General features: G+C 36.3%; 1 protein-coding gene across 1 annotated transcript; it reads left to right on the forward strand.

Annotated features, from left to right (window-relative positions):
- The first annotated feature begins 307 nt into the window (after positions 1–307).
- LOC107012033 (probable serine/threonine-protein kinase SIS8) lies at positions 308–27,908 on the forward strand. Its single transcript, XM_015211752.2, has 15 exons — positions 308–614; positions 4,158–4,523; positions 4,759–4,962; positions 5,762–5,953; positions 6,171–6,424; positions 9,694–9,789; positions 12,006–12,092; positions 13,671–13,776; positions 14,881–15,169; positions 20,293–20,416; positions 20,537–20,556; positions 20,775–20,931; positions 27,038–27,326; positions 27,437–27,509; positions 27,718–27,908. The coding sequence occupies exons 2-15, from the start codon at positions 4,275–4,277 to the stop codon at positions 27,801–27,803; spliced, it is 2,226 nt and encodes a 741-aa protein (XP_015067238.1). The 5' UTR covers positions 308–614; positions 4,158–4,274; the 3' UTR covers positions 27,804–27,908.
- Positions 27,909–27,985: the final 77 nt, after the last annotated feature.

The raw sequence follows: 27,985 nt of genomic DNA on the forward strand, positions 1-27,985 counted from the left end.
ATTTGATTTGTAAATTTTTATATGGCGTTAATATTTTTATGTATAATTATTTAAAGTATTATATATTTATGAAATAATAAGTACATTAAAATAACATATATATGAATATAGATATAAATCACTTTTAATACCAGTATATTTATCATATAAAAAATGTCATAACTAGAAATGCTTTGCTCATTAAATAAGACATACATAATGCAAAAATTAAAGATGATCCAATTTACTGTAAAATTTTGTTCATAAAATATAATTAAGTATATTTGACTTTTAATTGATGTGTTTGAAATTGTAGAAAATAGGAACAAATGCATTAATTAGAAATAATGAGATTGAATGAGTGACAGTTATAACGAGATCCGAAAAGTGGTAGAAGTGAAGCAGAAGAAGAGGAATGGCCGGAAGTGTAGTGGAAATTGCCACAGCCATTGCCAAACTAACACTTTCCTCAATCCCGACAAACCCCTTCTCTCAAATCACAAATACTATTTTATAATCATACAGATTCAGATTCAGAAATAAATAAACGAATCACAAAAGCAAAGTCAGCTCCATTCAGATTCAGATGGTATGATTTCAACAACCATTCAACACTTCTCGTTCTCCAATACTAGGTAATACAGTATTTTCATGTGGGTATCCCTCTTTACTATTGTTTAGCTTTTATAGCTTTCGGATTTGGTGATATTGGGTATAATGCTATAGGGGGTTTTAGGTTTATGAAAAGCAACAATATGATTATTTTTTCTTACTTGGGGCATTACCAAATTTGCAGCATTGGAGTTTTATGTGATCAAGTTTCAATTTTTTGCTGCAATGTAATTACTAACCCTTTTGTTGGGATTATAGTCATCCAAATCTTTACAAGCTGAGGTTCTTTTCTATTGGATTAGCTGTGTTAGAGGAGTATTTTTTTTTAAATGCCAATCTTTGGATGGAGTAACTCTGAGTGTCCCTCGTGTGACGGCCTAGCTTAGGATAAGATCCCACGTTGGAGAAGCGCGGAAGAGATGGTGGGTGTATAAGAAGGCCGTACACCCTAGTGACGCGTTTTAAATCGGAAGGGTCTAGGGTCTGAGTGGACAATATACTAGTGGGCTGGGCTGCTACACCTTGATGGACATTCTGTATGAGGGATGGGTTGGGGGTTATTTTTCTATTTAGGGAATGCAGTATTAAAGTCAAAGATTTTACTATATTGCTCGAGTTATCCTTGCAGATAATTAATCTATGGCTGTTTTTGCTTAAATTAATCTTGGAATGAGATGAAAGACATGGTGTCTTAGCTCGAGACAGTTGCACCTGTAAAGTTCAGAGTTTTACTGCATTAGGACGATGGAATCACTCATTAAAGGCAGTGAAATTGATCAGGCTGTTTTAGGGCTGAAAATATTGATTTGTTGGATGGAAAGGCATGGCAGATGTTTTCTGGGGTTCTTCTGTGTTGTTACTATAAAAGGTGAAACGTAATGGTCAAAGAAAATTAGAGGCGTGGTTAACATGGTGATGTCAAAGTGAATTTTGATATTTCATACTGGGATGCTGAAAACCTGAATTTTGAGTAGTCAGCTGATGGAAAGAATGTACGGTGACATAATTAATCTTTTTTCTCTCCTAAGTCCTATCCTTCAGAAAAAAAAGAAGAAGAAGAAATGATTAAAGTAGCAGGACATTCATTCTTTAGGATTGATAGAAAAATGTGCCGCTCAAGATTAGCATGAGTAGAAAGATAAAGACAGTGGACTCTTAAGGAAGTTGATAGTGGCCTTGGTCATATAAATCAAAGCTTAGAGTGTTTGTGCCAGAATAAAGAAAATTAAACTAGCAGACTGTTTCAAAATAAGTCCCTGTACAACTTCTGCTCTAGGCTGCAGAGGTTCAGCTCTTAAAAATAACAATGTCAATTGTATCACTGGTAAATTTCCTAGTTGAACTCAAAGCACTTACCCGGAAAATTCACGTATCTGGGATGAGGATAGTTGGGCTTAAATCAAAGGGAAGCTCGATAATCATTTTCATTTCTTGTATTAATCTAACTCCTCGCAGCAGAAATGAGAGCAAATACTTTTCCCAAATCCATGGGCATTCCTGAGAGATGTCTACTGACCAGAGATTTTTGTTAACAAGTAAAAGTAGCTTTTGCTCAAATTATTCAGATATCATCATAATAATTTTAAAGAAGTTAACTTACCTCTCCCTTGTCATGGACACACATATTCACAGTCCATTTTTGTTTCCATGTGCTTTGTATCAGGACCTTCCCCTAGGAATGATCGTATCGACTGCTTCATTTTATTAGAATTCTAGGCAACTTGAAGTTGTGGGGGCAGAAAGCCCACATTTTAAATAATCAGATCAGTTCCTGGAATCTACCAGCACATCTCAATGACCTTTCAGTCCAATATCTGGTTTTGGATGTTGATCTCATTCAAAAGAGGCTTGCAAGTTGCAAGAGCTATGCACAATTAGCCCGGAATGGAGGTTATCCGAATATGTAAATACAAAATTCTGTAAAAGGAACTCCAATATATTTTCTCTCCCTTTATGTGTTTTTGACCCAAAGTTCAGAGGATATCTTCTTAGCGAGGGAGGCCTGATCTCACATATTTTTTTGAGGAAGGGACAAAAAATTAATGCACTTTTTTGCTGGAAAAAAGAGGGAAATATTTGTTGTACATTTAGACTTGCAATATTTTGTCCATGGAGTTCAGTTTTACCTAGTTAGTTACTGTCTTGTTTGAAATGTCTCCTTTTCTTAAAGCTAGAAAAGTACAATTGACCGACCCTACTGTTACCATCGTCAAAAAGAGAAGTACAAATGACCCAGGTTCAGTTGTACGCTCATTTCGTTGTTTTTGCCCAATATGGGTCAGTTTCTCACTATTTTGATTTCTACTGGTGTCTCATGTAGTCTGGAAAGTCAGAGTTAACTTGAAATAGGAATAAAAAAACTAGCCTAACACAATCAGTTTGCAACTGCTTTTATTTGTGACTCTGGGCTATGTTTTTTTATTATTTTATCTCTAGTATCTGGCTATGCTTTTGGATGTTTCTATTTTATGTTTTCCTCAGATTTGGTTTGCTTGCATATTTTGTCAGTCGAATAGGTATGAATGTTATTGGATATGAAAACTTGACACTGAACTTCATCAAAAGTGAAAACTAGACTCTGGACCAAGTTCCATCTCTTTGATACTGATAAAAAATTGGTCTTAGCCTGCCCGCATGGGCAGGATTGGATATTTGAAGCTTAGACGATATAATATGGAGACACAAATGGTAAACCAAGAAATTGGGATAAACTTGGAGCAATTTAATTTGTCAGTAACTCAGGCAGGCGAAGGGGGAGAATTGTTGGGTGTTTGCCCTGATTTTCTTATCATAATTGAGTTTTCCTTTTCTAACAAGAAAAACACAATTTTCCATATTTGGCTAGTCCTTTCTCTTCTATGAAATGATTTTTTGACTATAAATAGTAGCTCATTCGTTCTAATTTGGTAGCATCCACAATGTAGTTCTAAGAGCTTTTTGAGTTTTGTTTAGGGGGGAGAATTTGTGAGAAATCGATCCGATGAAACTTGTGTGTGATAATCAAGCGGCCCTTCATATTGCATCAAAATCCAATATTTCATCACATTGTGACTGACTTTCACTGTCAGTGAAAAGATACTCTTAGGAGTTATTGTTACAAAATATTTGAAGTCGATGATCAACCGACATATATCATCACGAAGTTCCTCATTAGCCCTTGTATCAATTACATTTGTTACAAGTTGGGGACGTATGACTTTTATGCACCCGCTTGAGGGTAGTGCTAGAATAGGAATCAAAACAAGAATAGTATATAAAATCCTACTTGGAATGGTTGTCATATAGTGTCTATAAATAGGGTTTTCAGTGTAATAATGTAGAACACAATTCAATAATATCTTCTCTTAAATTTCTCACAACCATATTAGAAGACCCATTTTTAAATCCCCAATTGATGCGGGATCTAACAGATTTAGCCTCTTCTCAGTGACTAGTAAATTTTCGTAAGATGCGAGCAATACACCAAATCAAGTTCCAGTTATTTACTTCAGCATCTTTCTGGAGAACAAGGCGTGCGCTTCATTAACGGTAAAATTAATTACATTTTGTTGTCATGCTTTTACCAGGACATCTCATAGAGCTTGTCTGAATTTTTTCTTGGAGATATATTGGATTCGTGTACGGTTATCAGTTACGGGTCACAATCTGCTGAACATGATATAGAATTTTGAATCTTTGAGGAGATGGAAAAGACAGGAAATGATACCGGGCCAGCAGAGGCTCTGCCTCCCGATTCTCCTTGGTGGCCAGCAGATATTTCCGACAAACTGCAGTTGATCACTCTGGTTTCTTCCGAAGATAAAGCAAACTCTACTGTATTGAGCAGCAAACAGGAGCGAGAGGGCTTAGCATCAAAGAGAGCGTCTCAGATTCTGTGGGACACAGGGGAACTTGCAGAGCCTATTCCTGATGGTTTCTACTTTGTTATTCCAGTGAGTAGAACATAGTTTTGCGTGGTCTTGGATTCTTCTTCTTCACTTGGATGAATTCTTTTAATATGGAAAGATGAGAAATTGAATCATATATTTTTAGTGTAGCACACTTTTTTTTTGTTGGGTCAATTATGTTGCTAACATGACATTCTGAATATGTACCTTTGTTTGCTTTGGTTCTTTTCTGGATGGGATCTTGTCAACTCAATATTGTTCTAATTTTGAGTTTCTGCAGGAAAGAAGATTCAAGGAGCTGTTCGATACTATTCCATCTTTGGATGACCTTTATGCTTTGGAGACAGAGGGTCTTCGACCTAATGTTATTCTTGTCAATATGCATAAAGATAAGAAGCTTTCCATGTTAAAACAGCTCACTCTCACTTTAGTGAAAGGATTGAGTTCGACTCCAGCTGTAGTTGTGAAGAAGATTGCAGGGTTGGTGCGTCATCTATTATTCTGTTGTCTATACTGGGGTTTAGTTCTTGTTAGTTTCCTTTTTCTAGTAGAAGGCATGATAACTTTTCTTTTACATTTTCCAGTTGTGTTAGCAACCATAATGCATATCTAAGATTAAGATGTTATCAGAATATTGCATAAATAAGATTAAGCTGTCGTTAAAATATATGTATAATATTTAGTATATTTTGCAGAGTTGAAAAGGAAACTGAAATTACATTACCATCTTCTGTCAAATACAAATTAAGGTTTCTCAAATGTAAGAGTTCAACAAACTCAAAAGTTCTCAACAAATTATTTCTAAGGAAGTATGTAGTTTCAATGTATTTTTGATTTTTTTTCAAAAGTTCTCCTAGTTTCTTGAACCAATTATTCCTCCGGAAACAATATTATCCATATGGAGGGTTTTTCAATTTTAATTTCCATATAATTTTGTGGAACTATGTGATACCGGAAAAGAAAAAGATGAGCCCAAGATTCGTTATCAAAATGATTTTTTTCTGATTAATTATTTTTCATCAGTTTTTGTTATCTGTTTCACTTTTCTAAATGCATCATATGAATTTGGCAGTCCTTTAATGCATGAAGCCATCTAGGACTATCATGCAGGAAAAAAAGTTAGTCTTGATATAACCCCTAATTCTGTATTACATGAGCTTATTGTGTAACTGTGAATTAAGTTTTCTAAATTAAAAGATGACTTAACTGCTGGCGTATTTACCCGAAAACTCTGATTTCCTGAGATTGTGTGGTTTTAGTCTGACAGCATACACTGTGGTTAGGTTTGTGATTTCTATAAGCATCCTAAGTACAAGTCCACTCATGTGAGTGGTACACTTGAGGAGGTCTCACATGCTTTGGGTAGTCAAGGAATCCACATGCTGTGCCAAATAAAGGATGGTTCCTGCCATTCTCGAGCAATCTTATTCAAAGTTCTTGCTGATACTGTGGGCCTTGAGTGCAAGCTGATTGTGGTGAGCTTTTTATTTCTCTTGCAAATGTCAGTCTGCTTTCAGTAATTGTAAAAAAAATAAAAAATCTTTTCCATCTTTTGTGTTTAAGTAAATCGTATTCAGTTGAATTTTCAAGCTTCCATTCGATGCACAATCATTCTGGAGTTTCTTTTCTTCTTCTTCCCAACTCCTATTTCTTCTTTCAATTCCCTCCATTTTATCTTCTAACTAATATTAGGGTTTCCCAAGAGGAGGAGCACTGGAGTGTGCAGATTCATCTAAGCACATCTATGTCACAGTCATTCTGGATTCTATAGAACTACTGGTTGACCTTATGCATTGTCCTGGCAAGCTGTTTCCTTGTTCAACGAAGCAGCTACATCGCTCACATTTCTTTGGTGAGAGTGATTCTGTAGAAACTGATTCATGTAACTCACCGATGGGTCCCATTAGTCCTACCTGTTTCAGTTCCGACTACAGTGGCACTGGAAGGTAAGGGTATAAAACTTCGGAAGGCTAGTTTGCATGATATTTGTTTAAAATGCAAACTTTTTATCCCTTTCTTTCAAACTAATTGTTCTGGTTGACCTGACATGATTTATATATACATATATGTGTGTGTGTGTGTTACTTTTTTGATGAGTACACACTAACCATTTTAAATAAATTGACATTTATATTATCTAATGTTAGTTGGAAAGAATGTGGGCCAAAGTTAATGTTCTTATGCTGGTGATTGGTGAAAATTAAACTCTTGTAACGTGGGCACCAATTAGAATTTTTAGTTATTTGTCAGTCCAGAAAGATAGTTCTAGGCCTATCTCAGTTGTCCTTGTCCACTTCCGGTAAACGTAAAATTCACTACTTTTCTCTATTATATTCTCCTGAACTGTTACGAATTCATAAATATGGCAAGGATATCTATATTGCAAGTAGGGAAATGCTCCCGAAATAATTATGTAATTAGGGGCATTAGAGGATTGTAAACTAAATTATATGCATGAAGATAGACTTCTCAATTCGTCACTGCTGGCTCGTCCCGAAATCTCAGATGTCACGGCACCTTGTTACCAGAAAATTACTGCAGAGGCTCATCCTGGGAAAAAGTGGGTGTATGTACTTCCGAAATGCCACCTTGGTCTTTTTGTTACTGGTACACGCATGTAGCATTACAACTTTCTAGAAAAACAGCCATAATTCTGGCAGAATAGGCATGATTCTGCCAGTGCGTCATCAGAAAGATGGACGGAGACGTCGAGTCAGTCACCAAAGAGAGGATCTGTATTGATATTAACAATCATTGAAAGAGGTCCAGTGCTGTCGAAATTATCATCTATAAGAGGCAGGAATAGTAAACAATGGGAATGCATAATTTTTTGTCTCGGTAGATGTTGTTAGACAACCTACTGGTAAGCAAAAGCTACTTAATCCCTACCAAGAATGTAGAGGCACTGAAAGAAGAGAAAAGAAGAGAAGAGAAACTCTTGTTAAAATTAGTGGTTAACAACATATAAGTAATATGAGAGCTTTTGTATAGAAGTTTGAGCTACTGACAGAAGGAAAACAGCAACATCATATCCAGTGTAATCCCACAAAAATACCTAGTGTAAAATATGGAGAGTTTCCTAATTCTAGTGATTTCAAATTGCTATGCCATAGTCATCAAGAATTTTGTAGACTATTCCTTTTATGATTCTCTTCTCTTGACTTCCGATAGGGAACACTCAACATCTTGTGGTACTGTTTATAACCCATTCAGAATCAACTAACTGTTTTAGTCTGGCTTTCATGTTTTAAATTGTTGAACAATAGACTTCTATTCAATTTCAGTCTTTGGCATCTAAAACTTATGTGATGTAACACATGCATAGCATTAGTTTTCAGCCATTGAAGTTTGGCACCTATGGATCAAGTATCAGTCTAAAGTTTGTCAATATTTTCCATCAAAGTCATTTGACACATGAATTAGGACATATGAAGTTAGGAAGTTGGGCATAACTACTAACAATAAAGATAAAACTTTCTCATTAAAAGAATAAATTAGAATTTTGATTTCGTTTCACTTATGCATGTGAAAAGGCAGTCCTTGTATTGGCATAAGCTGGATGAATCCCAATGACTTTATTTAGCCCATCTGTGACAAGCATATAGCTGCAGTTCGATGATGAGGAAAGTTTGAGTAATAATGCAGTTGCTTTCAAAACTCTGTATGGATAAACATCTTTATATTCTGTCCAGTCTTCTTCATCTTAATTTTCCTAGATTTTACAAGGAACAAATTACTCTCTTTGTTCCTTTGAGTACTGCCTTGTGTTTTCTGATGTGTTATTCACTTTCTTCAGCGTATCACACAGTCAGCCCGATGTCAAAAGTTCACTTTGGCATGGAAGGAACAAAGTTGTATCTGAACAGAGGGCCTAAAGTTCAAGGTTCAGTTTGTCTTATAGCCTTAAAGGACTTAAGATACAGAGAGTCCTAAGTCTAACTTATCCAGATTAAGTAGCTGAAGTTAGAGATTCAACTCCCAATTGCTTTCTGATGTAATTGTTCTTGCATGCCAATGATCATTATCCTCTTCTTTAGAAGATGATCTATTTCATGTCTCCTGAGAGAACTAAGGAATATGAGTTCTGTTTCAAATGCAAGCGATGAGGGTCTTACAACTTGAAACTTAAATTTGTTCATGGAATTAACTAAAGGGACTGTTTAAAATGAGATGAGGTCTCTGCAGCTAATCCTCTGATTAATTTGATCCAATCTGTAAATATAAACAAGCCCAAAAGATCCTATCCTGTGAAACTTTGTAATTAGTTTAAAATGAAAGAGAGTTAAAGTATTCTTATGATAGATATCAGTTGAATTGATTGATATTTATTTTATTTAGTTATTATTAATGTTTTTACTTATAAAGGTTAGGAACTATAATTTTTTTGGTTTCTCCAGAAAGAGAAATTAAAGAGAGGTGGAACTCCATGCAGCTTTTGAGCTGCAGTTGGAATTTTGCCTTTTTCTTTTCTGTTCCCATTTCTAATGACTTCTTCCTTTTGTGCTTGTTGGTCAGTTTACCAAATAAATTGATAAATAATAATAAGAAGATATTTCTTCATTCAGGCTTGGAATATAAAATTTATAGGGCTGGACCAGGACGCATAGACCTCTAAAAGTTGCATATTCAATTGCAACCTACTGATACACTGCTAGATGATTACCTCCTTATATACCTAGAGATAGGTCTATGTAGTTTGGGCTGATTAATTTTTGTGTTTTTTTTTTCTTTAGAGAAACATAGAGTCATCACTACCTTCAATTGTTTTTAAAATATTAACTATATCATAAATATAAAATATTTACATTTGGAGTCACTCTGTCTTGGTTGATCCTATATTTTAGTCTGAAAGCTATGTGTATTTCTCTATGTTCGTACAGCAGGTTCAATTATCTGTGGGTAAAAGTGGATCTCCCCATTTACTGTAACCATGTATAGCTATCATATAAAAGTAGTCCTATTTCATACTTCTGATTTGTAAGAATTGCTGTTAGTTATTTCATTATTTGCAAGTTTCAAGATGGTCTCAAATTTTATCGTAAGACTGTTGCGAGTTCGTAAAAACAAAGATGTTTATTTTATATCTCAGGATGTTTGAATTTTTCCAAATTTTGTTATAAAGCAATCTTTTTTACTTCACAGTTACATGAGTTTATGTTGGCTGTTAGAGTTTTAGGTTTTCTGTTGATACTTAAACTTGAAATCCTTTTTTCAGTCCAGAGCATCCTTTCTTGAGGGGACCTGGGAGGTCTATTCTTGGTGGTCGTGCACAGTCTTTCAAGGACTGCAACTATGACGTTACTTCTTCAAGGTTCAAACTCTACCATTTCTTATATATTTAGATTAATAATTATCTGAAATTGTCAGTTTGAAGGAACATACATTTCCTTTATCTTTTAACGGCTTCAGTCTTCTAGTTGGTCTTAAAGATATTGACCTGATGAAAGTATCCTGTTCCAGTTTTGTTTTAATCTAAATGATTGGAATAATAAGTGGAGTAGCTCAAGAAACAATTACAGAAAAAATAGCCTTTAGTTTTGTTTATCTTTATGTTTTACTTAGATCTTATCTTTTAGTTACAGACACAGTATTATGCTATCTTCTTAGCTTATTGAGTTCTAGTTTCAAAAGTTCTGATTTGTTTACAATTCTCAACCTAAAACTAGAACTCTAACTAACTTGTTTGGAGGCTTCAATTATGTTTTGCAAAATTGATCTGGCATTACAATTTCTCTTTCTATTATCCTCTTTTTCAAACTCGCTTCTCGGATCTCCTTCTTTCCTTCCTCTCCATCTTTCTATTTTCCTCTCAACCAATCTTTCTCCTTTCTTCATGTCCCTCTTATTCTCCTCGCTTTCACCCCTTTCTCATTTCCTCCTTTTGCTTTGATCTCATCCCGGTTGCTGGTACTTTGATGTTGTGTCAAATCTGAGGTTTGAAGTTTGATTCTCCTCTTAGCATCTATCGTTGATAAAGTTTGATTTATCACACTACTGTACTTCTTAGCATCAATCATTGTTATTCCTTCCATTAGTTGATGGATCTGTTCGTCTTCTTCAGTTAGTATTTCAAGAAGGTTCTTTGGGAGGTGCACCAACAGTTCCACTCCTCGGGATCGAGCTTAATTATTGGTGGAGAATTATGTAACTTAACAAATGATTGATTATACTAACTTGTTACCTTTGTCAAAAAAAAATGATATGATTATACTATCTGTATCTTTGATTTTTATTTATCTTATCAAACAAATTTCTTTTTAAGTATTAGAGAAATATTTATCTTCTAGTTGAATAAAAGGTCTCCTTTTTGTAGTTAAAGAGAGAGGTCTAGTAATTTCAAGAGTTCTACTTAAACTCCTTATCCTACACCCTTATGCTTTTGTTTTGCTAAATTTGGTTAAAATTTCTCTATCTTCTACTCCTTCTCCCTTATTTTCTCTCACTCAGACTCTCTTTCTTTCTTTATCTCTCTCTTATTCCCTTTCTCAATTCTCCCCCCTGCCTTTCTCTGCTTCATTCTAGGTGCTACATCAATTTAGTATTAGAGCCTTCCTTTCCCTTTTGTCGCCACATCTATTTGTCAGTAATGTTAATAAATCTTGTGTCTATGTGTTGTTTTTCCCTTTCATTGTACTTTTTCTTGTGTAAAGATCAAACGTCTAATAATTATAAATTATTCAATTGCATCAACTATAGCATTTTGCGTTCTAAGTGTTACAATCTGGCTGTATAATTGTTTTCCTATTCTTTGATTCTCTATTAAGTCAAATATGTCATTATACTACCTTGGTAGCATAATATTCTCAAGCATACAAATCATGGTTGAACGAAGAAGTGATATGTATGCATGATCTGTGAATTGTTGTACATTGAGGGGCGTAGCTGTTTTACATTTCCCCCAGTGAAGTTGGAGGGTTCATATGTATAATATATTTGAGGTGTGTTATGGTTAATTGCTGTGTTATGTATCTAAAAGTTTCCTTGAGCACTTTAGGATCATAATAGAGGCTTGAATTTTAGTCATCAAAGAAAAAGATAGAATTTTATTTTTAGGCAGTAGCCTGGTCGTGTAATATATTCAACCCGACAGATCATGCTTGAAACGAGAACTGAAAGTGGCATGATCCATTGACAGGTGGAGCTGTTTTAATTTTCCTTAGTGAACTAGGAGTTCATATGTATTTGAGGTGTGTCGTTGTGGTTGTTTGGCTCAATGTATACGAAAGGTGTACCTTATACACTTCGGCTTCTTACTCTTTGAACTGTGTCAACAGCATGAAGATTTTGCTTCTTATCGATTATCCCCGATCTCTGTTATTTTATGGGAAAGTGCAAACAATCCAATGTTTTTATTCAAAAAAATGATTCAACGTTCTTATTCTGCTGAGGATGATTTGTTAACTTTATGCTTCTTTGCCATTATGCTTACTCCTGTCTCTTTCTGGAGAGGCAGAAGTTCTCTGGAAGTGTTGTCTGCATCTCAAGGCTTAGCATCATAACATGACACATGAATTGAACTGACTGCAGGTCTGCTGGTGCATCACCTATACACACTCGTAGAAGAAGACGGAGGTCCATTAGCATGATTCCGGAGATTGGTGATGACATTGTAAGGTTGACCATGTCCCTTTGTCTCTAACTAAACCTACTCCCTTTGTCCCAATTTATGTGACACGCTTTCCATTTTGGTCAGTCCCCAAAAAAGTGACACATTTCTATATTTGGTAACAATTTAACTTTAAAATGTTCATTTTCCCCTTAATGAGATGATTTACACAAACATCCATGGCTTGTTTTAGGCCACAAACTTCAAGGTCTTTCTTTCGTTAACTCCATGCCAGTCAAAAAACATCACATAAATTGAGACAGAGAGAGCATTACCTTTAGCTCAGGCATCTCCTTTCTTCTTCTTCTTTTATCCTCCATTTCCTTTTCTCCCTAGCAAAATAGTTTCACATTCTCTTAAAAAGACAATTTTCAATACTTAGCTCCAAATGACTATATACTTACTCCCTTAGTCCATTTTACTGGTGTCCAGTATTGACTTGAAACACCCCTTTAGGAGCAAAAAATAGAATGAAAATTTTACTATATTACCCTTTGAATACAATTAATTCAATATGTTCGAAAAATGCATAGGGAAACAATTTAGTTTATAATAAGGATAATTAGGATCTGAATGATAAACTATTACTCGATTTTCTAAACTGGACAAGTAAAAATTGATATCTATTTTTTTTATGACAAGGGAAACCCGCACCCGCTACCCTTTGGGTGTGCACAAGGTTTATGCAATAGCTCGCAAACCACATAGGAGAGGTAACCTGCACTAGACAAGCCTCGTGCGGCGAGCTCGACTCATAAGGCAAACTCCTTACTTTCGCTGACTAGGGATTTCAAACTTGAGACCTCCAACATGAAAATCCTAAGCTCAAACCACTGCGTCACCCCAAACCCGAAGGGTGATATCTATTTTTAGTATAGTGGACAAGTAAAAATTGAGAGAACGGTTATTATATGTCGCTTATCAAGTTATGCGGAATAATAGTTATAGCAGAGGTTTAACATCATTTTTGTACATACAATGCTAAGATTTTTCCAAATGAGGATGTAACTAGATCGAATTGTTTTGACATCTTGTATTTCCACTGTGAGCTGTACAACTAGTTTTGACAACTCATGGAATGACATGACAAAAAAGACGTCTCAATTTTGACAAGAATAGCTTGAGAGATAAAATGACTATAAAGTGACAACTACCTTTAAAGAAAACTGACAACCACCTCAATCGCTTTAATAGTGTCCGTTTTGGCACCACAATAAATGCACCACAGGGTTGCAGAATCTTCTAGCAAAATTTATAAGCGGCACAAAGATGCCCCCATTTTACTCCATTTAGCTGAATGAGCCATCCAGATCTATTCTTATGCAAGAGATATACATAAACAACACCTATTTCCTTCTAGGTTACACCAACTTTCTGCATTTCAGGTAAGCATTTATCTGACCTTGAATGTAGGGTTGTTCGAGAAATGAATGTGGTACAGAGACGCCCCCATTTTACTCCATTTAGCTGAATGAGCCATCCAGATCTATTCTTATGCAAGAGATATACATAAACAACACCTATTTCCTTCTAGGTTACACCAACTTTCTGCATTTCTTGTAAGCATTTTCTGACCTTGAATGTAGGGTTGTTCGGGAAATGAATGCAACTATGAAGAAAAATCATCTCTCAGCAGAACAAGCAACATTTGATTTGTCTACAAGGAAAGGGGGAGATAATTCTGGTCATCAAGTGAGTGTTTTGTTCTCTTGAACTCCTTGTTTACAAAATGATACACAGGTATCTATAGCTGTTTTTCTTAGACTTTTCTGGATAAACTTGCTTCCAAGACCTTTTGATAGGTAACTCTAAAATTTGGAAGTTATTCCAGACATATTTTAAATTTAATAGGTAAAATATGTTTTTGATTGACTACATCTTTTGTAATTAAGGAAAGGACAGTAAATTCCTATTGGACTAATTCTTATTTGGATGGATCTGAGGCAGATGCTCATAACAGTAAATGTGATTAGCCTCAAGCTCCATTTTGTTGAAAAGATGAAATAAAAAATATGACAACTAGTACAATCAACCTACCCCTGGATGGAACCCAATCCACATTAAGCTTAAATTGGGTCTAATCTGGTGCAGTGACTCCAGTTTACAAATCTACCCAAATATTATCTCAGAATAAACAAAACTTCCTCCAACTAAATCCAAATTTGTTGCAGAGGAAGTTACCTTTGGCAGGTATTAGTATGTCATGAAGGACACAACGGGCTATGCTTATTATATGAGCTTAAAAATGGTTGCCAAGTGTTGACTAAGAGGTTGAGGCGTAGGAGTAACAATTGGACATCCCAAATTCGGATCGTGACAACAACATTCAGTGTGTGCTCATCTGCTCCAACCTTGATGGATAACCCAGCACTTGTGCTTGTTGGGTGTAGCAGTTTTCTTGGTAGATTAGTGGAGCAAAAGTTTCTCCAGACACCATTGTCATAAAAGGAAATAGAAAATCTTAAACATGCTGAGGACCTGTGCTTATAGTTTTCTTTCAGAAAAATTTTCTTACATTCTTCAAGAAATCCACTTCAATTTCCGAAAAGCGAAGCCGTGAACGTTAAATATTTCTCCTAGTGTGTTTAATTTGTGATATTGCTTTCAATAATTTGTGCTTAATACTTTTCATAATATGTTTCTTATAGCCACTTCCAACCGGTTCTCTAACTCGGTAAGACCTTGTTTTCTATGCTCGTTAACTTGTTTGCGAGTCGGTTGGATTAACTGATAGAATTAGAGCCATAGAATTTGCTCAACTCAATAATGACATTCATCATATCAACCACTTTCCAGGTGCAAAATTTCCGTTCAGATGACCTAAATACAGGAAATAGTGAAAAAGGTCAGGCACCGCATTTTCACAGGAAGTGCTTGCCATCTGACAAAGCAATATCCCTGCCTTCATCACCACGCTGGAGCTATGGCAGAGGCAAGGCAGCAGGAATTTTTGGCAGTCCTGATATGATGTCAAGATTGGACAAAGTGATAGAATCATCAAGGATCCTCAACAAACCATTGTTGCCATTTGATGAATGGAACATTGATTTCTCTGAAATAACCATTGGAGCACGTGTTGGAATTGGTATACATTCTTCTTATATACTACAATATGACACCTAATTAACCCACGTATAGTTGAAGCTTCATGTGCTTATTGAGTCGTGCATTGAGTAGCAGTTAACTAAATGCTTTCCTATGGGTGGGAACACAGGTGGTTGGTCAGTGGACATTGCTCATTTCACATGTTAGGGTCCATCTGCATTTATTTCTCTTGCTATTTTCGTTTTTTTGAACACAAATAGCTATACAACAACAACATGCCCAGTGTAATCCCATAGTTGGGGTCTGGGGAGGGTAGGTGTATGCAGACCTTACCCCTACCTCATGGAGGCAGAGAGGCTCTTCCTGAAAGACCCTCACTCAAGTGCAGCAAATCAAAGTAGTTGTGAAAGAATAAAATACAAAAGTGAAGAAAACATAACTAATAAGGAAAGCATCACAAAACATTAAGAAAATTAACACAAAGAATTATGATTCGCCAAGAAGTTGTGTACCTGTCACCTCCAAAGATCTGTAATGTGTTCATTCTTCATGGAATGACGTAATTACATTTTTTAACCAGTGTGGATTGTACCACACTGTTGATTTTTCATCTGATAGCAGGTTCTGAAAGTTAGTTTAAGTTGCCGGTAACGTCTCTGAGGAATAGAAAAATGAAACGAAAGGTGATTCTTAAATTCAGTAGGGAAATGAACCACATCCAATATATGACAACATCTGTATTCCTTGCTTCAATCTACTCGATATGCTAACTGCATGACTTACTGTTTGGTTAGGGTTGAAAACACATGCTAGTCGCTGACAGTGATTGAATCGTTTAAAGCCAAAAGAAAAGAAAGAATGATTTCATACAGTTTCTGGGACATTTCTCTTGTGTACAGTTTGATGTATGTTCCCTTATCAAGTAGCCATTATTTTGTATGCTTATTTGTCTTAGTGTGGTATCTTAATTGTTAATTCATTGTCATGAATCTGCTCCTTACTATTTTCTTTTGGCAGCATATTTTTCACCTATGTGCAACTTGCCCTTATTTTCCCACACTGAAAGTTTTCACATCATCATCCTGAAAGTCAAGAATAATCTGTACAGAGTAACATCTGTTACGTGTTCTTTTTCCTTTTCTCATTTCCTTCTGATAGCATAAAACCCTAGACCAGTAAGGTATAGAACAACAACGCCTCAAGCCAAGTTGGGGTGAGGATTTATCATAAATTGACTAGATTTATGTATTGTCACCAACCATAATCCTCCACCATCACCCGGGCTTGAGACCAGTAATGTGAGAAAGCTCACTGTGGCAATTTTTTTTATAACCTTACCCAGATGGACTTTGGGCCGTGTTTTATTAAGCATTGAGGTCAACCAAAAAAAAAGGGGGGGCGGGGGGCAGGTGTAACCTCAGAGGTACAACTCTATTACAAAAAAGTAGAAGAAAGTTACTACGTCTTCTTTCTTCCATGATCAGCTATACATTCTAGCCAATAAAAGAATATCACTTTGTCATATCCAATTTTTATGCTAGGGAGTTGCCATTTTCTAGTTGGAAAGGGCCATTATCATGTGTTGGCAGTCATTGGAAGGAATAAAATATTATGCCTTCATTGATGGATCTAGCAAAGTTGGCCAGGCAGTCGGCCACCTGGTTCACCTCTCTGTAACAATGGTTAACATATGCTTCATCTTGGTTTAGGATTTGCAATGATATCTTCAATCCTCCTCCTCAACTTCTGCTTGTTAGTAGCCTTGTTCAAAATATTATCAATAATCAGTGAAGCTCCAATATGAATCTCGTAAATCCCTGTGTAACACCATTCAATTCCAAATCTGGCAGCTTTAGCTCCTGCCATGTTCAAATTACACACAACTGCAGAGAGGAAGGCCGTGATTAAATCACCACGTTCATCCCTTCTCTAATGACCATGCCATTTGTGTTGACTTCCATATAGTAACTGGTTTCAGACTCTCAACCATCTCACAGTTTGTTGGCCAATTCATGTCCGAAATCTTTTCCTAGTGCAGCTTTAATGTTCCACATAATATGATACTGCATGCTTGGGGAAGAAGATGCTGCAGCTTTAATCTTTTCATAATGCAGCTTTTGTCCCCATACTTACAAGCACATCCACTTCTCCATATCTCCCTACAAATAGCAGTTGGCACAACCTGTAATATGTATTTGTCGACTACATTCTGAGTCTTAAGCTGCCGCCAACTACTCAAGACATTTCTGATAGGCCTAATATGCTGCTTGTATGCCCCTGGCATTTGCAAAAACTAAAAATAAAAAATCCTCAAGGGAACTGCAGCATCACTTTCAACGAGTACATGGTGTAAAGTTTCACATTGTGGTTCATTGCAACACGAGCATTTAAACACAGTCTGGTTTCCAAACATAGTATTAAAATCATCAAAACGTAATTTTCTTTTAATCTGTCTCCATGTCAATGAGATTTTACAAAGGAATGAACCTCTGTCATATCTGACCAGGTGCTCCTTTACCATTCCTTCCAGCTTATTCACATTCCAATTTCCAGCTACCATGCTCCATGAAATCTTTGACTAGTTTAGCAGATCTTCGGGAACCTGGCCACTGGATAGTTAATGTTCCTTTTAAGTGTCCAATTGTCCCACCAAGAACTCCATTCCCCTGATTAATTCTCCAAAATATGTGCTTCTCAGTCTTGAGTTTAATCTGCATCAAACCTTTCCATGTCCAAGAGTTTTCTGAAGACCATTTTTACTGGTCTCTGGTACAGTATTTAGCTCTAAGAAAAGCTTCCAACAGTGATGGTTGAGTCCTGAATCTCCACCTTCTGTTCATAATAATGCATGTGTCGTTGATATTTTCCTTTCTCTTAATTCCAATCCCTCTTTCATCTTTAGGATGACATAATTCATCCAAAAACTCCAGTGATAGTTCTTTTTCTTTCTAACTGAACCCCATAGGCGGAGTTAGTAAGGGATATTAGCGCAAAATTATGGATAATGACTGGCGGCCATGTTTTATCTGTACTGGGATACATTCCTTCACAGATTCTTAGAATTGAATAAAGAAAGAGAGAGAGAGAGAGAGAGAGAGAGAGAGAGAGAGACATAAAGTGTAATTTGGCAGAGGGCAGAGACAGAAATCAATGATTGACTGGGTGCCTTGTATTTCCTTCTTGGTAAGATTAATTAAAGCTTTTTCCTAGAATTTATGAGCTTCATTGATCTACGTTGATAGTTGTGATTAGTTTTTTTTTGCCTTCCTGGGAGCTGATAATCTCTTTTAAAAAATCACAACTTTCTTGTAGTTGAATAAGCAACGTAGTGTCTTTCCAATCGGATCTGTTGAGCATGTTTTGGCTCTTAAGTTTGCAAGTGACAAAAGTCCATGTCAAGATGATTTTCATATCCTCCAAGTCCTTGACAGTTGACTGGTTCAAAGAACAAGATTGGTCACAAAGTTCCGTACATAGGAATTCATTAGATAATAACTTCACAGTTTCTTTGCTTTGCTGATTTTCTTCTTTCTCATACTTGTTCAGAACATTTGATTTTGTCAAGAGGTAAACTCAACTGGAGTATATATTCAAATGGTGTGACGCATGAGGCAGGCGTGAAATTGATACTTGATTCACAAATTGTCTCCAAGAGAGAAAGATTAAGTATTTGGGGTCCCTGATCCAAGGAAATGGGGTGATCGATGATGATGTTACACATCGTATAGGTGCGGCATGGATGAAGTGATGCATCCAGTGTCTTGTGCGACAAGAGAGTACCGCCAAAACTACAAGGTAAGTTCTATTGAGTGGTGATTAGATTGGCTTTGTTGTATGGGGCAGAGTGTTGACCAGTCAAGAACTCTCAAATTCAAAAGAATGAAAGATGCAAGTGGCGGAAATGAGGATGTTGAAATGGATGTGTGGGTACTAGGAGCGATAGGATTAAAAATGAGGATATCCAGGTTGAAGTGAGAGTGGCCTCCGTGGTGGACAAGTTGAGGTTACGGAGTGAAAAGGAGACGTGCAGATATCCCGGTGAGGAGGTGTATGAGGTTGGGTATAGTGTGGTCGAGGAGAGGCAGATGTAGGCCGAAGAATTATTGGGAGGAGGTGATTAGACATGATATGACACATCTTCATCTTATTAAGAACATGACATTAGATAGGGGGTAGGTAAGTGGCGGATAAGGGTAGAAGGTAGTAGGTAAGAGTTGTCCTATTACTAGCCTTTTCATGTTTTTAGTTTGGTGGTAGTAAAGTGCACCGTGTCGGTTGTAGTATTAATATAGTCTTTAGCTTTTGGTATTTGATATCATTTGTGGTTTACTGTGTCTAAGTGATCACACTTGGTTGTTGTTACGGTTCCTTGTATATATGTGCTACTGCTCTGCTATTAGTTTTCATGTTTCTCCCCACTATCTTTTTTCGTTTTATTGCTGCTGTGATTTGCTTGAGCCGATGGTCATTAAGAAATAGTCTCTCTACCTCGAAGAGATAGTGGTAAGGACTGCATACACCCTCCTCAGACTCCACTTTGTGGGATTTTACTGGGTATGATGTTGTTGTTGTTGAGGAGGTAAACTCATCATGCATTCTCAATTCTTTATTTATGAATATTATTTGGTAGAAGCGGACATATAAGTTCATTAACTAAGTATGAGTTTCTAGTTATTCTATCTTCATTAGTTCTGTTCTGTAACAGTGGAAATGGAAACATCATCAGTTTTTAATCATTCCTGGAGATTATGTAACTGGTGTTCATATAATTGTTAATCATTCTATAATTCTCCACTTATATAACTAACCCATCATCATGCAATCCCAATGTTGATAGCTAGAGGTAACTCAGCAATTGATGAACACCTAATCCGTAATCCACCTAGATTATTTTGTTCGTTGTGTACTCATAGAATGGTCAAGTAAAAGATCTCAAAAGTTGAAAAATTCATCAAGGTATACCATTGGTCATTTAGGGTCACAAACAGACATGAGTATCATCTGACTAATCATGCCTATTTCCAAACTGAGGTTGATTCCCAGTTGGACACTCACAGATATTTGGTAATTTTACTTTGAACTATGTGACGGATTATGTTTGTTAATTTTCTGTTGAGCTCATATCAAATAAATCTTGCTGACTGATCACACTATGATTTCAAGGTTTTTTTGGAGAAGTCTTTCGCGGTATTTGGAATGGAACAGAGGTTGCAGTTAAAGTTTTCCTAGAACAAGAATTGACTGAAGAGAACATTGAAGATTTTGCCAATGAAATATCCATCCTGAGGTAAGTTAATACTGAACAAATCATTTCGTCTATTTACCTCAGGAACATCCTATAAAGTGAACCAAATCAGTTATACTTATTTAGCTAGCTTAACGTTGTATCTCTTTTCCCTTTATGCAGCCGCATTCGCCACCCAAATGGTAATTTTTCTGCTCTTCCCTGAATCCACGTTTGTGATGGCATACTGCTTGTACCCACTTCATTGAATATGCAATTAAAAGTTGTAGAAGGCACTTGATCCTTGAGATTCTATGGGAAATATGAGTACATTTCATTTATATGTTACCAAATTCAAATAATATACTTTTGGTGGAGGAACAGTTCTGTAGTTGTTTGCCATACACATTTTTCCTTTCAGTTATCCTATTCCTCGGTGCTTGCACAACTCCACCTCGATTGTCCGTGGTTACTGAATTCATGGAGATGGGATCCCTATATCATTTGATTCATGTAAGTGGACAGAAGAATAACCTCAGCTGGCAAAGGAGATTGAAAATGATTTGTGATATATGCAGGTATTTCCAACATAAACTCTGTGCTCAGATTCTAATTCATAGTTCTTCATTTCCAACTAATTTTTTTAATTTCAACTACCTTTTCAATGATTTTCTTCTGGGGTGCTCGCAAAATGTTGGCATAAAGCCTAGAAATGTTATACATTGTGTCTGATAAAGGCTACTGTCCATACGACTAGATACATGCCATTGCACTTCAAAATTCCATTAACTTTCTTCAGTCGGACACACTTTGGAAATGTATGTGACTCTTCGAAAAGTTGTAAATGAGTCCTGTTAAGATCCTTAGACAAAATAAAATAAAAATTAGAAGTCACTGTGAAGCTAAATATTGTTCTTATAATTAGATAAATCACAATTGTGCTAGGTTGGGTACTTATGCACCTAATTTTGTTGCTCATGGGGGAGTTTAGTAGCCTTGTATGTCGATTACGTAAGTCATCCTTGGTCTGAAACAGCCTTTGCACGCTTGGTTTGGGAAGTTCTAAGGGTCTGCAATATCCAGTTCCATGTCCTTCAGCATTGGGCAACGAGAGATTGAATTTTAAGAGATTTGTCAGAAATAGCAACGTTAAGCAATTACAAGCGAAGAAGCATACTAAATGCTTTGAAAGGTAGGTATAGGATTGACAACACAATAGTGAAGAGTTAAATGCCTCATGTTCAAGCATGTGAAAACTGCAGAAGGCAATATGAACTTTTCGCCCTTTGGAAGTTCGAGCACGAGTTAGTTGAGCCCATTCCGTCACAGGAAAAATATCAAGTTGTCAATCTAAGTGAAATATTTTGGATTCCGAATATTGGAAATTCTACGGTCATTAATTTGTCCTTGACGAAGTGAAAACAAATGAAGGAGAATCACATCAAGCTTAGCTCTAACTTTACGGGTTGATATATCTTACCATGGTGTCTGCTCAAGCGTTAGTTTTGGAACCCCCTTATACCTCCATTTCCTTGACAAAATACTCGTCCTACTAGCATCTCGTTGAGGCAAACACATGAAACATGACACGGCAAACACATTAGAATGACATTAATTACATCGTCAGGAAGGCTGCTGATAATATCACAAGTTCTTGTGCATGGCGCTTTCATCATATTGTGAGTAAGAGATTTTTAGAGAAAAATTTGATAGTATAAATTGATCTAGGTTTTTCTATCGTGTCCAAATTTGACGGAAGCGCAATGCAGAAGAACTTGTGATATAATTAGCAACCTTCCTGACTATGTCATTGATGTCATTCTAATGTGTTTTCCTCTACGAGATGTTGTTAGCACGGGTGTTTTATCAAGGAAATGGCGGTATAAGTGGGCAAAATTTCCAAACTACCGCTTGATCAGACACTATGGGAAGATATATCAATCTGTAAAGTTAAAGCTAAGCTTGATGTGATTCTCTTTCATCTGTTTTCACTTCTTCAAGGGCCAATTAGTGAGTGCAGAATTTCTAATATTCCGAATCCAAAACATTTTTCTTAGATTGACAACTTGATATGTTTCCATTCATGGAATGGGCTCTTGATTGAACTTCCAAAGGGTGAAAAGTACAAATTGCCCTCTTTAGTTTTGATGAGGCATTTAACTCTTCACCATTGTGTTGTTAATCCTCCATCTACCTTTCAAGCATTTAGTAAGCTTCTTCGCTTGCAATTGCTTAACGTTGCTAAATCTGACAAATATCTTGAGAATTTAATCTCTCGTTGGCTAATGCTTGAGAACATGAACCTGGATATCGCAGACCCTTTGAACTTCCTACACTAAGTGCGCAAAGACTGTTTCAGACCATAGATTGAATTACGTAATCGACATACAAGTCTACTAAATACTCCCAAGCAACAAAATTAGGTGGTTGTTCGGGGGGAGTTTAGTATCGTTGTATGTCGATTACATAAGTTACTGCACGCTTGGTTTGGGAAGGTCAACACTGTAATTTTATTATTGTGTTTTATTGAGTATTTCATGAGAAGCACATTGAGATTGATTGACATTATGCATCAAATTCAATATTTCATGAGAACACTAAGCACATTGAGATTGACTGTCAATTTTGTGAAGTCGAGTGATCAACTTGCAAATATCTCACCAAGCTCTTAATCTGTCCTCGTATTAATTATATGGAGCCACCACCTAATTTTGTTGCTCAAGGGGAGTTTAGTAGCCTTGTGTGTCGATTACGTAAGTCACTCTATGGTCTGAAACAATCTTTTCAAGCTTGGTTTGGGAATTTCAAAGAGTCTCAAATATCCAGGTTCATGTCCTCGAGCATGCTCAAGAGATTTTTCAGAAATAACAACATTAAACAATTGTAAGCAAAGAAACTTACTAAATGCTTGAAAGGTAGGTGAAGGATTGACAACACAATAGCGAAGAGTTAAATGCCTCATCTTCGAACATGTTAAAACTGAAGAAGGCAATATGAACTTTTCGCCCTTTGGAAGTTCAAGCATGATTTGCTTGAGCCCATTCTGTGACAGGAAAAATATCAAGTTGTCAATCTAAGAGATATTTTGGATTCAGAATATTGGAAATTCTATGCTCATTAATTGGTCCTTGACAAAGTGTAAACAGATGAAGGAAAATCACACCAATTTTAGCTCTAACTTTACGGGTTGATATATCTTCTCATAGTGTCTAATTTTGCCCACTTATACCAACATTTACTTGACAAAATACTCGTCCTACCAGTATCTCCTAGAGGCAAACACATTACAATGGCATCAAGTACATCGTTAAGATATTGGTAATTATATCACAAGTTCTTCTGCATGGCGCTTACATCATATTGTGAGTTGAGATTTTTAGAGAAAAATTTGATCTAGATTCTTCTATCGGTTCCAAATATGACGGAAGCGCCATGGAGAAGACAAAAGTTGCAAAACTAAAGCTTGATCAGACACTATGACAAGATATATCGACCAGTAAAGTTAGAGTTAAGCTTGGTGTGATTTTCTTTCATATGTTTTCAATTCTTCAAGGACCAATTATTGAGTGTAGAATTTTTAATATTCTGGATTCAAAACATCTCTCAGATTGACAACTTGATATGTTTAATGTGAAATTAGGTCTTAGGCCTAACTCACACTCCAAAAGCTAGCTCAAAGGGAGGAGGATGGTCTAAGCCTTGTAAGAAGTCTACTCATCTCATTAACCACTGATGTGGGACTTTTATCATTCTTTAACACCCTACCTCACGCCCAGTGCTTAGCATCTGGTATGTAGGCAATTTTGATTTTGGGGACCCCAACATCGGGTGAGACGGGCCCTGCTTTGATACCATGTGAAATTAGGTCTTAGGCCTAACTCACACCCCAAAAGCTAGCTCAAAGGGATGAGGATTGTCCAAGCCTTATAAGGAGTCCACCCATCTCATTAACCACCGATGTGGGACTTTTGTCATTCTTTAACATTTTCTATCATGGAATGGGCTCAAGCAACACGTGCTTGAACTTCCAAAGGGCGAAAAATACAAATTTTCTTCTTCAGTTTTCACATGTTCGTAGATGAGGCATTTAACACTTTATTGTTGTGTTGTGAATCCTCCACCTACCTTTCAAGCATTTAGTAAGCTTATTCGCTTGTAATTGCTTAATGTCGCTATTTCTGACAGATCTCTTGAGAATATGATAATCTCGGTTCCAATGCTTGAGGACATACAACTGGATATCACATACCCTTTGAACTTCCCAAACAGACCATAGAGTGACTTACGTAATTAACATACAAGGCTACTAAACAACCCCAAGAAACAAAATTAGGTGGTTGCTTAGGGGTAGTCTTGTATGTCGTTTACGTATGTATGGTCTGGAACAGTCTTTGCACGCTTGGGTTGGGAAGTTCAACACTGTAATTTTATTAGTGTTTTTTTTTTGGCATTATGCATCAAATTGAGTATTTCATGGGAAGCACATTGAGATTGATTGACGTTATGCATCAAATGCAGTATTTCATGAGAAGACTAAGCACATTAAGATTGGCTGTCAATTTGGTGAAGTCGAGTGATCAACTTGCAAATATCTCACCAAGCTCTTCATCTGTTCTCGTATTATTTATCTGGAGCAACTACCTAACTTTGTTGTTCACTGGGAGTTTAGTAGTCTTGTATGTCGATTACGTAAGTCACTTTATGGTCTGAAGTAGTCTTTCTACGCGTGGTTTGGGAAGTTCAAAGGGTCTGTGATATCCAAGTCCATGTCCTTGAGCATTTGGCAACGATAGATAAAATTCTCAAGAGATTTTTCAGAAATAGCAACATTAAACATTTGTAAGTGAAGAAGTTTACTAAATGCTTGAAAGGTAGGTGGAGGATTGACAACACAATACTGAAGAGTTAAATGCCTCATCTTTGAACATGTGAAAACTGAGAGGCAATATGAACTTTTCGCCTTTTGAAAGTTCAAGCATGAGTTGCTCAAGCTCATCCGTGATTGGAAAAATATCAAGTTGTCAATCTAAGAAATATTTTGGATTCAGAATATTGAAAATTCTACGCTCATTAGTTGGTACTTGACGAAGTGAAAATAGATGAAAGAGAATCACACCAAGCTTAGCTCTAACTTTACGGGATCTTCCTATAGTGTATACGTTTTCCCATTTACCGCCATTTCCTTGACAAAATACTCGTTCTAACAGCATCTTGTAGAGACATCAATTACATCGTGAGAAAGATTGCTAATTATATCACAAGTTCTTCTGCATGGCGCTTTCATTATACTGTCAGTTGAGATTTTTAGAGAAAAATTTGATTGTATAAATTCATCTAGATTTTTCTATCGGTTCCAAATATAACGGAAGTGATGTGCAGAAGAATTTGTGATATAATTAGCAACCTTCCTGGCGATGTAACTGATGTCTTTTTAATGTGTTTGCCTCTACAAGATGATGTTAGGATGATTATTTTGTCAAGGAAATGGAGTGGGCAAAAGTTCCAAAACTAACGCTAGATCATACGCTATGGGAAGATATATTAACCCGTAAAGTTAGAGTTAATCTTGGTGTGATTCTCCTTCATCTGTTTTCACTTCATCAAGGACCAATTAGAGAATGTAGAATTTCTAATATTCCGGATCTAAAACATTTTTCTTAGATTGACAACTTGATATGTTTCCTGTCATGGAATAGGCTCTTGCTTAAACTTCCAAAGGATGAAAAGTACAAATTGCCCTCTTTAGTTTTGATGAGACGTTTAACTCTTTACTATTGTGTTGTCAATCCTTCACCTACCTTTCAAGCATTTAGTAAGCTTCTTCGCTTGCAATTGCTTAACGTTGCTATTTCTGACAAATATCTTGAGAATTTAATCTCTCGTTGCCCAATGCTTGAGAACATGGACCTGGATATTGCAGATCCTTTGAACTTCCTAAACCAAGTGTACAAAGACTGTTTCAGACCATAGATTGAATTACGTAATCGACATACAAGTCTACTAAATACTCCCGAGCAACAAAATTAGGTGGTTGCTCGGGGGGAGTTTAGTATCGTTGTATGTCGATTTCATAAGTCACTGTACGCTTGGTTTGGGAAGTTCAACACTGTAATTTAATTGTTGTGTTTTATTGGCATTATGCATCAAATTGAGTATTTCATGAGAAGCACATTGAGATTGATTGACATTATACATCAAATCCATTATTTCATGAGAAGACTAAGCACATTGAGATTGACTGTTAATTTTGTGAAGTCGAGTGATCAACTTGCAGATATCTCATCAAACTCCTCATCTCTCCTTATAGTAATTATATTTATAACAAGCTAGATACATATGTCTGCACTAGCAAAGTCGAGTGATCAACTTGCAGATATCTCATCAAACTCCTCATCTCTCCTTATAGTAATTATATTTATAACAAGCTAGATACATATGTCTGCACTAGCTTGAGGGGAGTGTTAGAATAGTAATGGATATATGCAATCCTACTTAGAATAGGAATAGTATATAGTGTCCTACTTAGAAAAAGATTGTATTGTACAGTCCTAGTTGGAACAGGTGTCTATAAATAAGGTCAACAATTCAATAAAATTCTTTTTCAATATTTTGTGCTATAGTTCGGCTAAATCTGCTCTCTGCTATGTATGTATCTTTAACATCTGCTTCTCTGTGATTTTTTAGGGGGCTGATGTGTATACATAGGATGAAAATTGTGCATCGTGATCTGAAGAGTGGAAACTGCCTCGTAAATAAACACTCCAAAGTCAAGATCTGTGATTTTGGGCTGTCCCGATCATTGACCCCATCGCCCATGCAAGATTCCTCCTCAGCTGGTACACCAGAATGGATGGCCCCAGAGCTTATCCGTAACGAACCTTTCACTGAAAAATGTGATATTTTTAGTCTTGGGGTCATTATATGGGAACTGTACACACTCAAAAGACCATGGGAAGGTGTTCCACCTATCCAGGTAATTTCTACATAACCTTTCTTGTCAGCTCCACTGAAAAAACAGAAGAGAAGTACACTTCCTTTCATCCTCAAGTGCAATCTTCATATAATGGAAATTCACAAATTCAGGTTGTATATGCTGTTGCTAATGATGGAAAACGGCTAGAAATTCCTGAAGGTCCTCTAGGAAAGCTAATTGCAGGTAATTTTCATTAGAATATCTTACTCTTCATTGTGGACGCGTTGTTATATTTCATGGAATTTTTTCATATAGGGTGATAGTGTAAAGTAGTTTTTGTTCCCATAATTTAACAGGTTACCTGATTCTTTTGCATTATTAGTGTATACTATGTATAAAGTCTATCAAAGTATATATATATATATATATGTTTTTCTGTTTTGTGTTGTAGATTGCTGGGCAGAACCAGATGAACGGCCTAGTTGTGAGGAAATCTTGTCACGGCTAGGAGAATGTATTAGGTCTTCTGCTAATTGATTAGAGCCGAGGATTAATTTTTCAATGAAAATTGTATATATTCCAATCTTTAAACATCAATTTCCCTAAATTTTGAAGTCTATAAAAAATAATGTTACTTCTAAACTCCTTAGTTCTGGTTCTTATTCCCTTTTTCATTTGTCACAATCTTTAATTTGGATTTGCTGCGTTACTTCGTTTGA

The sequence above is a fragment of the Solanum pennellii genome, chromosome 2, assembly GCF_001406875.1.
Source record: "Solanum pennellii chromosome 2, SPENNV200".
Taxonomy (NCBI): domain Eukaryota; kingdom Viridiplantae; phylum Streptophyta; class Magnoliopsida; order Solanales; family Solanaceae; genus Solanum; species Solanum pennellii.